Consider the following 13,302-nt stretch of genomic DNA (forward strand, 5'->3'; position numbering starts at 1 on the left):
AGATATCAACTTAATAGTTTGTAGTTGGCAGCACTGTTAATAGGTTAGATCAATTAATAACTGTTGATACATGAAAAGGAGGTAATTTGTTTTAAAAAATAGTATTTTGACCAAGACAAATGGATCTTCACTGAATTTTAATCTGTATTTAAAAGCCTAAAATTTATAGATTGAATGTGAGGCTGAATTTGTTAAAGGAAAATAACTGTTATTTTGTCAGTGGAGAAAGGATTCACAAGATGTATTCTATAATAATTCAAGTCTTCTAAAATTCTTTTCCTAGGAAATAGCAGTAGGCAGATGAACTGCTCCTCTGCATGAATATCTTTTGATCTAAAACTAGTATGACACTCATTAAAATAACTGAAAGAATTACACACAATTAGTTACACCTAAAGAGCAGACACCAGCTCTTCATCCACTTGGCACACTATCCTAAAGCCCAAACTTCTGCCATTTTCTAAAGGTGGTAAACTATATATAGCGACAAATTAAATATTTAGAGATATCTAATCAGTAGAATGAGAACTGTAGCCTTCAATACCCCAAAGGCCAATGACAAACAAACCAAAGTTGAAAGATAGGTTGGGAATACTGATTTCCTAAGAGCATCCGATTACAGGAACAGAACAGATGGTCTATGGACAATAAAGATTCTAAGTAAATACATGTTTCAGCATGACATATAAGGCAGGTGTGTTGAAATGATAAGAAGCATATAGAAAAGCTAATTAATCATTGTCACCAACAACATAACACATGGGGAGGCACGGAATGTTCCAGGTAAACCAAAAATGGCCAGATTAATTTCTAACAATTGAGCATGTCAGATTTTTGACACAGTTGTTTCCAATAATGTTTAAAAACTGCGGGCTTACATTATGGTTATGCAGCACACATATCTTTCATTTGTGTTTCTATTCATATATTAATTTAATATGGAATTAGTAAGTGGATATTTTACATAAAGCAATGCAGTTTATTTAAATCTAACTCAAAATTTATCTGATGGTAAAAAATATACCATTTATGACATTCATATACTGATTATAGCAGACTAGTTAAACACTCAGACTATGGTACCAAACCACATGCCTTTGGGTGACCTTAGATAACCTTGGACATGTTACTCAACTTTTCTATGCCTCAGTTTCCACATTTGTTAAATAGACGATATTAATAACATCTATTGCTCATAGGCTGTTTTGAGAATTAAACTGGTTACTATTCATAAAGAGCTTAGAATAGTGCCTAGCACATCATAGGTGCTCTCTAAGTGTTAAATAAATGAATAAGAAGACTTTTTAGACTATCTGATTTTCTGCCCTGGAGTTAAAAGGATATCAGAATCTCTGGGGCTCTGAGAGTGGAAACAGGTTGGAGAAACTCTGCAGGTTATTCTAACAGTTCTTGCCCACTCCAGTTCTCCTCCCCAGAGGTGAACTGGATTACCTCTTAGTTTCTTCCTAGTTAAAAAAAAAAAAAAAAAAGAGATGATTATTTGATTGGAGACAGAGTTTTAAAAAAAATGATTCCCCTTTCTGCCATTTTATTTAAAGAAAACAACCTTTTTCTCCCACGTTATGAAATTAAGAGTGATGAGAAGCTCTCAGTCATCCCTCCAGCAGATAACAGGCCCCAGCAAATCATTCAATCATGCTTATTTCAGCCTTCACTTGTCAAAGCATAAGTTTAATAGGTGTTGACTAAGTGAAGAATTTCTTTCTAAGAACTCAATCATATAGATTGTTTCCACCTCCAAAAAGGCAATTCTTAAATTCAAACAATATATACTTTGATCTCTAATTTACGGCCCTAAACCTTCACTAGTGCAATTATAACTACTGGTTCTCTAAAGAGACTTAAGCACTGAAATGGAATTGACTTTTGGACCAGGGGGAAACAGAAGAAAACATGAAGATATCCAGGGGCACAGAAAAAAAGAGATGCCCAGAATCTCTACTAAGTCTGTTAAAGAAATGTTCAAAAATGGATTTAGTAGATGCCATGAACATCACAGACAAAAAAATGCCAGGATCTGTCAATAATCTTGAGTCTGTAAGAAGAAGGTTGGTGATGAGTCAAAGTCACTCTGGAATGCCCTAGGCAAAGTGTCACAAGGCTTTGGGCTATAAATAAACATTTTAGGTACTATGGTCAAGTTACAACATCTCCAAAGCAGTCACATCCAACAGCGCTCTAGCTCCACGTGTGGCACAATTTCTACCTGCAAAAGGCTTATAATTCCACGTGGGAAAGGTGGTATGCATGCACTTATGCTTCTGAGAATTTTCTGTACAACAGTTAATCTTGTGTCCTAACTTCTTGCTCACTTAAGATATAAATGTTAGCAAGGAATATGAATAGGCTCATTTAGAAAACCATCACAAATTAAATGTCTCTCCCTTTGAAATACGTACTTCCAACTTTTTTTAAAATGACACCACATGAGAATCACAATGTGAAATATTTGGTAATAGATGTCAATGAGAAACAAAAATTATTTGCCACTTTGATTACGAAAGATGGCAGTGCAGGTAATTTTAAAAGGCGAATCTAGTGTTCTGCTCCTGTCAAATTAGCTGTGAGTTTGTACCACTAGCTTAGGCTAAGAAGCCCAAAGCTAAGAAAATTGATTTTCTTCAGGATCTCTGCACTTGGAGTAGCTGCAACAGGGTAAATGGTGCTGTCTTTGGGCGGCTTAGAATCGATGGTCTGGCCGAGAGTATTGAAGAAATCTTCACAGCACAAAATCCACTGACTTGCACTTTTTGAAAAAATGTTCTTCTTCACTAAACTAACAGCAAACTTAGCTCTGGTTTTCTGTTACTTAACAACTCATTAGCCTAGTTAAAACCATGGTTCAACAAAATTTTTGGAACAGAAAAAAAATGCTATTTTCAGGACTTAAAATTCTGCCCAGGTAAGTATTTGCTTTTTATAGAGAGCTCTGTCTCGTGTTCCTGTCAGTCACTCAACACCCGAGGCCCTGCTCCTCATCCGAGGATTCAACAGGTGCTCACAACAGGAATGGCCCTGACTACTCTCCTCCTTGGCTGTCTGAACCAGAAAAAGACCACCCTTCTAACTTGGGTCATTCTTAGAGTACAGTTCAGAGAGATCTCCAGCTACTCTTGCCTCTTCACGCATCACGGCAACAAGAACATTTTTACAAAATGGAAAACACTTCTGCTGTACGGTTTGCCCTTTGGTCCTGACGGCGGTCCTGCATCTCCATTTTTTAAAAACAATCCGCACCTGCACTTTTTAAAAAAGGTACAAACTTCTAGTTATAAAATACATAAGTCTTGGGGATGTAATGTACAGCATGACAACTACAGTTCACAATACTGTATTGTATACTTGAAAGTTGCTAAGAGAGTAGATCATAAAAGTTTTATAACAAGGGAAAAAAATTTGTAACTATATGTGGTGACAGATAGTAACAAAACTTACTATGGTAATCATTTCACAATATATACAAATATCAAGTCATTATGTCGTAAATCTAAAACTAATACAACGTTATATGTCAATTATATCAATAAAAAAAAAAGTAAAAAAAAGATTCTTTTACTCCACCCTTACCCTACCCACTTTAAAGGAGAACAACCTTTTCCTTTCTTTCCCATAACAAAACCAAATCAATCAATCAAACAATAACAAAGCTTGTACAATTTAAAACCATCCTTACAGTACCTAAGCCAGTCTTTCTGAACCAACACTCTCTCATCCCCAGCCACATAACTTATAAACTCAACAAAATACATTTTACTAGCTCATGTTTCCTTTACCTCTTCCCAACTCACACGTGACCAAATAATTCTGGCAGAAAATTTGATATGTAGAGTTAATTTTAAATTTTTAATTCAAATCTATTTCCTATTACCTATTTTCTTTTAGTGTTAGCTTAAGAGCTTTCTGGAGTAATTACCCTATGACAACATAGTGTCCAACTTCTACTGCTTCAAAATGCAAACAAAATTAAAAATACTTATTAAACATACATTTTACAATATACTGGACAGTTTTTAGAAACTTGATAATTCCTCCACATAGACCAGATATATGTATAGATTTATTTAGTTATATAGAAAATTATTTGTCATCTTTAGTTATATTAGAATGTCACTTGAAATCTAGGATTATATTTTAGGCTTTCTTTGCTAGTCTCCTTGTATATTAGGGTTTTATTTGAAGGGTACTCAACTATAGTCACATGCTGCATAATGACGTTTTGGTCAACAATAGACTGCATAGACAACAGTGGTTCCATAAAATTATAATGGATCTGAAAAATTCCTGTAGCCTAGCACATCTGGGAGAAGCCACTCAAGAGGTTCATCCATGACTTGAAAAGGTTTGCCAAGGATGAGGAGGTTGCAAAAGCAACAAGGCTGTGGTTGAGATGGCAAACAACTTTAACCTGGGTGTGGATGAGGATGATATTCAGGAGCTCCTACAGGTGGTTCCTGAGGAAGTGATTACCGAGGAGCTGTTGAAACTGGAACACGAACGCATAGCTGAAGAAGAAGCAAGAGAAAAGGAAACTGCAGGAGAAGAAAAACAACGAACCTCCAAGAAAATTCACAGTGAAGAGTTTAGCAGACACTTTTGCAGACAACAAGGTCTTTAAAAAGTTTGAAAACATGGACCCAAACACCAAAAGGTTTTCATTAATAGAGAGGAATGTTCATGGTACATTATCTTCTTACAAGCAAATCTATGAGGACAAAAAGAAACAAACCAAGCAAACCACCATGGACATATTTCTAAAAAGAGCGAGCCCTCCTCAAGAAGAGATTCAGGCAGGTCCTTCAGGAGGTATTCCAGAAGAAGGCATTATTATCATAGAAGATGACAGCTCCATGCGTGTTACTGCCCCTGAAGATCTCCCAGTGGGACAAGATGTGGAGATGGAAGACAGTGATACTGAAGATCCTGACCCTGTGTAGGCCTAGGCTAACGTGTGTTTGTGTCTTAGCTTTTAACAAAAATGTTTAAAAAGTAAAAAAAAAAATAAAAAATTTTAAAAATAGGAAAAAGCTTATAGAATAAGGATATAAAGAAAGAAAATATTTTTGTACAGCTGTACAATGTGTGTTTTAAGCTGTATTACAAAAGAGTCAAGAAGTTAAAAAAAATTTAAACAGTTTATAAAGTAAAAAAGGTTAACTCATTGAAGAAAGAAAAATATCTTTTTGTAAATTTAGTATAGCCAAAGTGTACAGGGTTATAAAGTCTGTATGTTTATCAAGTATACAGTGATGTCCTGGCCTTCATGTCCACTCCCCACTCACTCACTGACACTCACGCAGAGCACCTTCCAGTCCTGCAAGCTCCATTCTTGGTAAGTGCCCTATACAGGTACACCACTTTTTATCTTTTATACCATATTTTTATGTATAGTACCTTTTCTATGTTTAGATACACAAATACCATTGTGTTTTACACAAATACTTACAATTGCCTACAGTATTCAGTACAGTAATATGCTGTACAGGTTTGTAGCCTAGGAGCAATAGGCTATACCATGTAGCCGAGGTGTGTAGTAAGCTATACCACCTAGGTTTGTGTAAGGACACTCTATGATGTTCGCACAATGACGAAATCGCCTAACGATGCATTTCTCAGAATGTATCCCCATCGTTAAGCGACGCATGACTGTATTTTATTCACAGACTTTAAAAGATAACAATGGTTTATAAATAAGGAATACATAAGCATTACATTCTCTTCTGGTCTAGAAAAATAATATTGGCCACATCAGATCCTTGTTTTGAAAGTTAAAAACAAATACGACTCCTTAACAATGGCTGCATCTAAGAATTTCTAAAATCATGAGCTGATGTCGAAACATTTGGGCATGTAAATAATCCAAACCTAGTCTCACCAGCACCCTCTCAGATTATAAGGAATTACTAAAAAAAAAAATGGATATTTTAGTAAAACATAAAAATTCTGAATACAGAGGATAGAAACATTGAATATAGAGGCACATTCAACTATTTTTATGGTAAAGTGAGAAGTAACTACACTAATAATACAAATTTTTAAATAATGAAATAGGAACTGAAGTAAAATTGCCCTCAGAGAAAAAAAGTATCAACAACCTGAACACTCTAGCTACGTGGCCAGACGGACGCGCCATGTGAAATTCAGAAAATGAGTAAGGAATCAAGCCCCACTGCTAGGTAAACTCTGTAGTGTATATTCCATCTTCTAAAGCACGTCAAGCCAAGTGAATTAAAGAGAATATGAACTAAACTGGAAATGCAAATTTAAGATTATACCCCAAAATTGTATAAAGAAAAAGCAACGGAGAAAATAAATTATAAGACCAAGAAAGAGATAGTCATCCTACATCTTTTACTTGGGAAAAAGTCCTTCCTCACATTTTTTAATGGCTTATTTATTTAAAGATATTTTCCTGTCACAAATGGCCTTTAAAAGTTAAATAATCGATTTCTCCTAATAAATTTAGGAATTTTTTCCACTATAGCTACAGGGATAGATCCAGGTTTTATGTTCACTGAAACTCTCACAATTTTTCTTTGGGGCGGGGGCAGGAGGGCTACTTTAAGAAAAGTTTTACAAAATTACAGACAAAAAGCTTAAGCTTTATTGGCTTCATTAACAGCCTCTGTGTGGCAACAAGCTTCTAAAAGTCTTGTCTCTGGGGCAAAGTTATATTTGGTCTGGTTTGTAAAGGTGAGATTTTTAAAAGCAATAGCAGAGTCCAGTGAACGGGATAATGGTGCCGCCAAAGGATGTGTCTTACCATACAAGTATCCAGATCTTCCAAACGCTCTATCTCTGTGAGTTCCTCCACCGTGACGATGGAGCGTTTAACTGGCTTCTCCTCAGCCAGCTCCACCTCTAAGGACTCTTGAGGAAGGGTCTTGCCACGTCTGCTGAAATGGTCAGCCTAGGGAGTCAAGGTGTGCACAGGGAGAAATTAAAGCACAGAGCGTGGGGAAGAGCAGGTTAGCTGAATTCCGAAGATATCTTCCACAAGATGGCACAGTGAAAGATTACATCTGCATGTGGTTAAATGACAACTTGTAATACATTCAAACTGGAGTAACTTACCTCTTTTATTCTCTTTCTGTGGAGGGTGGAGTGCTTTAACAAGAAACTACAAAACCTCCTTTAGTAAATGAGGAGACTACTTAGTCTAGAAGAAAATAAGGAGTGTTCTTTTTATTAATAATTTCACATTCCCGCTTTCTATATCTAGTGTTTAAAAGTATCTAATGAAGGGAAATAAAATTATTCCAAGCATCATTATTTTTAAAGGGCTGAAAGGAAGGAAATTGCTAATAAAATCTTAATTATTGCTGCTTTCATTGTTTTCCTGTTATAAATACCACATTTTATATGATTTATTAATTTCCAGGTAAACCTAAAAAATTAAATGGTAAGAAGTGGAATAAATTGGGCTGAAATTAATAAGTGCTAGTGTTGAGCTGATTCATCACCAGGAACTTTGATTTAATTCTTTTAAAACAATGAGAACCAGTTAACAATTCCATGGAACCTCTGGGAACACTTCTAAACTTAAGATGGAAAAAAATATTAATATAATCGGAATGTCTTTGAAAACAAAATTTCACTTTGAAGATACTATTTCTTTCACACAGCAGCTAAGCTCTCTTCTTACAATCTAAATCAGCAGTATAATATTAAAATGAAGTTCAAAACAAAAGTGCATTCACACAATTCTTTTACAATTGTAAAAAGCAAATGTCAGTACTTTGAGTACTTAAATTCTTCAAAGAAGAATAAATGCAAAAACAGTGAAAAATTCAAACTTTCAGTGTAGTTCTCACATGCAGTCATGTTGATACAATATTCAGTATTTGTGTCATCAAGTAGGCATTTTGAGGCAGTTCCTGGATGGGTGGGTTATCTATAAACTGTTTCTAAAAAGGAGGCTTTATTGATTTTGTTTCTGCTTATTCTAAAAAAGAAAAGTCTGAATTGGGAACTCTAAACAACAATGTAGCTCTTTACTGTGCCATGAACTAGAAACTAGGGCTTCTTAAAGTCTCTGTGGTGATGAACCAGTTTTTTTTTTTATATTTCCTATTTCCCAGAATCTATTGATAAAATACAATAAAAATGAAAAATTAGAAAAGTAACATGCGTTTGGATATTGTGGCCATGTCAAATTGCTCTAGAAGTTTTTCCACGTTTCCCCTTGGTTGCTGAACTAACTTTGTCACGAACTAGTAACCACCTGTTTGTGGGTCAGCTCCAGTCCAAAGGCAATACTTTGAGTACCACTGCTGGAGATGTCTATCTTATCTTTTAGATTTTAGAGGAGAATCTTATATATTTTTCTGAAATGAATTTTTCAAAATACTCATGTTGTCTGCCTCATGGAGAAGAAGCTATTACTGTTCCTTTCATTTTGATGTTCTCTAGTGTCACTCAACAATTCAATGCCATAAAACTAGTATCTCCATTCTACAGAGTTAACCTGAAATTTTTCTCTGGAGAAAACGTTATAGCTTGGGAGATTTCTACTTCATCACACTGCTAATATTTTTGAGACACGAGATATAACCAGTAATAAAACCTTCATCTGAGCCTCAGAGGATTTCCTGAAGTTCAATAAACACGAAGTTTCTGATACATTTTTCATATGCACTGATATTGGAAGTAAAGTCTTCTACCTTGGTGCAGAACCAGTCTCTAGATGAAGAAAACTTATTTTTTTCCACCTTGGTTATATCCAAGAGGCCTCGCTGGGCACTCAGCAGCTATCAATCACTAGAATATGTCCATTTTACTCTTGTACTTTCTTTGGACTCCAAATATTTCATTTTCTGCCATGTTTTCAAGAATAGTCCATTCTCAAATAATCATATCAGAGAGAAACAAAATGAGGACAGATAAACTAAATAATCTAAAAAGTCTTAATTTTAGATCTCAGTCTCAACATCATTTCCTATCAAGACTTGACCTGCATTATAAATGGACAAGATTTCTGGATACCATCACTTCTGCATTCCTCTGCCACTCCCTCTGGAGAAATTCTATGCTCTAGATTGGCTAGAAGCAATGTAGAAAAGGCAGGAGGAAAACTAGGATCTTAAACCATACAGCTGCAAAGGAGTAAAATGTAGAAAAGAACCCACATCCCCACACTAGGGGTGCGATCCCCACACTTGAGGTCACTTGCATCACAGCCAACTGAAATAGGATGTCCCGCTCCAGATGTTCACAGCACTCACCAGCTTATGATGGCAGTGTGAAAGTGCATCCAGAATTTCATCCACAATTCGATCAGACAGGAAGGAGGCCACTGTCAACTTCACTTCACTATGTGAAAATCAAAAGGACAGAGTAGCATTTTAATTTATGCAAAGGAAAAAACATCACCCACCCTTGATGCTATGCTGATAAGGTCAACTGTGATTCTGTTTCTGTCTTTGAAAACAGAACATAAGAATGTGTGAGCAGGGCTAAGGATTTCCAAAAATAAGCCCTAAACACTGCCATAAACACACAGGTAATAGACTTTCTTTACCAATTTCAACCTGCCTCTGTAATTTCAAAACTCAAGATTTAGTGGCAGAAATGAAAAACATCTGGATAAAGACAAACTTAATGGGAACCATATGCACCATGTGGTGAGGAACAATCCATTCATTGACATAAATGAAACAAACTTGGGCTGGAGTAAATTAAGAAAGTCTAGTCTGATCGTTAAGCCTTGGTTATTACTTTAATATGCATATCCCCCGCCTTTTAAAAAAACTTTTTACCCATCAAATGGTACCATTTGAACTGCTTCTGCTTTGACTTCCCATCTTACTTTGAATAGTTAAAAATTCACTGTTCTCCTGTCTTTTATGAGCAGAGGCTACCAAAATGTTCAGTTTTAGTGCTTCTTGCCTCACCTTAAAAAGGTGCCCAGACAACAGAAGTGGCCTGTAAGTTTTCACTAATAAAACAACTCAGCCACTAAGGTTTCAGTTTTAGTTAGCATTTTAGCTATTTGGTATTCCCAAGAACTCAAATTCCATGTGTGTTTTCAGCCTGAATAACCCTACCTAAGTGCACATATGCACAAAGGTACATAAATGCATAATACATTTACAGATAAATGTGCTAAGAGACATATCCCCTGTCTCATAAGTTCAGTCTGCTTTCAAAGTCAAGAATTTTAAAGTTTTTAGAGCAGGGAAAGGAGTTATCAAAATAAAATTACTTATTTTATTCTAAAGATAAAGTTGGAAGGATATCTGTGCAATAGGGAAAAACCTTTCTAACTAAAAGCAGTAATTTGCATTGAGATTTCTCTGCCCAGAAAGACTTCCGATGGCTGGGCAGAAGAATGGAAGCACTAACTCTGATGCCTACGTGAAAAATTTTCCTGGGCTAAAGATAAAAAGATGTTTCTTTAATTCCTGTCTCTGAAACAAGGTCTCTGTAGCTATTCGGTTTCTCTAATACTTTATTATTCCCCAGAGGTGTCCACTGATAAGATTCACCAGGTCTCTTGTTAAAAATGCAGCTTACTGGGTCCTACCCAAACCTCCAGAGGAGCCTGGGAATCTAATTTTAATGAGTACTTCCTCTAATTCTTCTTCTTTTTTTTTTTTTGTGAGGAAGATCAGCCCTGAGCTAACATCCATGCTAATCCTCCTCTTTTTTTATTTTTATTTTTTGCTGAGGAAGACCGGCTCTGAGTTAACATCTATTGCCAATCCTCCTCCTTTTTTTTCCCCCAAAGGCCCAGTAGATAGTTGTATGTCATAGGTGCACATCCTTCTAGTTGCTGTATGTGGGATGCGGCCTCAGCATGGCCGGAGAAGCGGTGCGTCGGTGCACACCTGGGATCCGAAGCCGGGCCGCCAGTAGCAGAGTGCGCGCACTTAACCGCTAAGCCACGGGGCCGGCCCTCCTCTAATTCTTCTTAGGCATGTTTGGGACTTTTACTTCCTCATAAAACTATCGAGTCAGTAGTCTAGTTCTCTGTTTTTTCTCTCTCTGAGCTAGGGAGGGGTGGTTTATCTATTTCAAATTGTAACACCAAAAAAGATTCTTAAAAATGCAATATTTTTAATGACTCAGAATTGTTCTATCATTTTGCTATTGGATGCTATACTTCCTGACTGATTGAACTTTCAGTTTGCAAAATTTTTAGAGGAAATGATTCAACTTAACCTGCCTGTGCACACATGCATATGAATGCATACATCCATCCTCATGTGGGTGTGCATATTTTCATTATATCAGTGCTCAGTATAATAAATTATAAAAAGCCAAGGAGTTAATAGACATATAATTGATTTACTGATGTGAGGAGTTCTATACTGCTGTTCATCTTTCAGAGTTTGCCCATTTTCAGGGGAAATGACCATATTTGACAGAATTTGGTACTCCAGTAAAGGCATCAGAGTATTATCTACTGGTGGTTCAATCCATTACGTATTACGAAAGAATGGTAGTCAATACATTTTTTTCTCCTTAATACTTAGGGGGCTTCAATAAAAATTCTGAAACTACAGGTTACAGAAATATGTAAGTATACTTAGTAAGGGCTAGAGCTCATAAAATCACTATCTATGGGGTTTCATAAACCTTCTGAGAGTCTTTTTTAAATTTCTCAATTCCTTTCAATTCTCTTACAAGTCAGCTGAGAAGGTGCTAGAATCTTTTATTTTTAAAAAAACCACACACACACCAAGGCAGCTGCATCTTTGACCTGAGACTGTCCAGTTACTGAAGAATTCCTCAACTTTCAAAATTCTATAATCTAGCCTTAAGGTTGTCAGCCTTCGATATCTATATTATGATGACATAATTTTTGGCTTATCTGGTTTTTAACTTTCATTTTTCTTGCAGGCAGTCATTTAGCTACATCATTATGTATAAGCACAGCTCCCAACTCACCAGTAAGAGCTGTTATTTTTGCTACTTCTAAATATTCTTATCCAGATTCAGAAATGGTTAAAATGGGAAACTTAAAATGTTTCTGAACTTGGTTTCTAGTCATCTGATTCCAAACTAAGAAACATAATGAGAATTAGCTGAGCTATCATGTAATACTGATAATCACCCTAGAATCTCTATGTAAAAATCTGGGAAATTTCGTTGGTGACCACATCTTCTAAATATTTATATCTTGGCATATTTTTCAAACTTATCAAGCAGAAATCTTTGTAAACACTCCAGAGCACCATGAGCACGTACATAGCATCACAGACCCACCAAAAGAACCCAGAAGGAAAATATGGTGAGGTCATAGTGGGCCTCTTTGCCTAATTACAGGCTATGCATTTGGTCATAATAGCATGGTGGTAGAAAGCGAATTGATCTCAATCTTCAAGTTAGTAATTTATAAAGGTGAAAGATAAGCTTCAGAAGCAGAAAAAAGGGATTACAAACATGTACCCCCCCACCCTGTTAAAAATAAAACATTTAAAAAGAGCAGATAACAATATGCTCTTCAGTAATGCAGGCATATCTGTGGTCGTCTTATTTTGGAAACATATAAACCTATGCATTTATGCACAGCTATATATATTTATATATAGTCACTGCTTTTAGACATGCCTCAACACATTATATATGGATAAAACCAACAATAACACTCTTCACAACGTCCTCAACTGCATTCACAGAAACTGTAAATCCTAGGTTTATTAACATTATAAACCTACCTAATTTTGTTAAGGATATCAATTCCAGACTGCTCCAACAGGACATTTTTAACAAAGGTACGTGGAATGGAAATCTTTTCAGTGCTGGCATGAATCAAGTCTTGTCGAATGTGGGCTTTTTTCATCACATTGGGACAAAGATTCTCGGCAGCATCAACCATGGACTCAAGCAACGCCTGCAATGCAGCACAAGTGGAGGGGGAGAGATGATGACACTGCACCGGAGGCGCCCGCCATAAAACTGAAAGGTGGTTATATACGACACCGAGCCCTGGGAGGACAGGGACACAATAGAGTCCCAGGACACGATCAAGGATTCTGAGATGCCCCGCCGTGACTTGTGACTACTGGATGATCACTGACCTCAGGTAATCATTTTAAATCACTAGGCAGATCCATCCAAGCTTCACGCTGGCATGTGAAGCGTTATGGTGTACTAGCTGTACTTAACACAGAGGCATTCATGATAAGATTTAAAAAGACATATGTCAAGCCTTTATACACCAACTTACCACACCAGATCATTCTCCCTGGTCTAGAAAATAAAGTTACAGATCTCCCTTACAAATATATCAGATTTGAACTCCTGTACGATTTTGCAAATCACAGAAACCCCAAATCA

The 13,302-nt window shown here is 36.3% G+C and overlaps 1 protein-coding gene across 4 annotated transcripts in view; it reads right to left on the reverse strand.

Moving 5' to 3' along the window:
* CARMIL1 (capping protein regulator and myosin 1 linker 1) overlaps positions 1-13,302 on the reverse strand; it is a 318,049-nt gene that overhangs the window by 55,469 nt on the left and 249,278 nt on the right. For all 4 annotated transcript variants that reach the window (XM_058555125.1, XM_058555128.1, XM_058555127.1 and 1 more), the window contains 3 exons: positions 12,681-12,856; positions 9,243-9,330; positions 6,782-6,928 (listed from right to left, as the gene is read on the reverse strand). In XM_058555125.1, the coding sequence (XP_058411108.1) occupies positions 6,782-6,928; positions 9,243-9,330; positions 12,681-12,856 (411 nt within the window). The remainder of the gene's footprint in view (positions 1-6,781; positions 6,929-9,242; positions 9,331-12,680; positions 12,857-13,302) is intronic.

Source organism: Diceros bicornis, chromosome 14, assembly GCF_020826845.1.
Source record: "Diceros bicornis minor isolate mBicDic1 chromosome 14, mDicBic1.mat.cur, whole genome shotgun sequence".
In the NCBI taxonomy this organism is placed as follows: domain Eukaryota; kingdom Metazoa; phylum Chordata; class Mammalia; order Perissodactyla; family Rhinocerotidae; genus Diceros; species Diceros bicornis.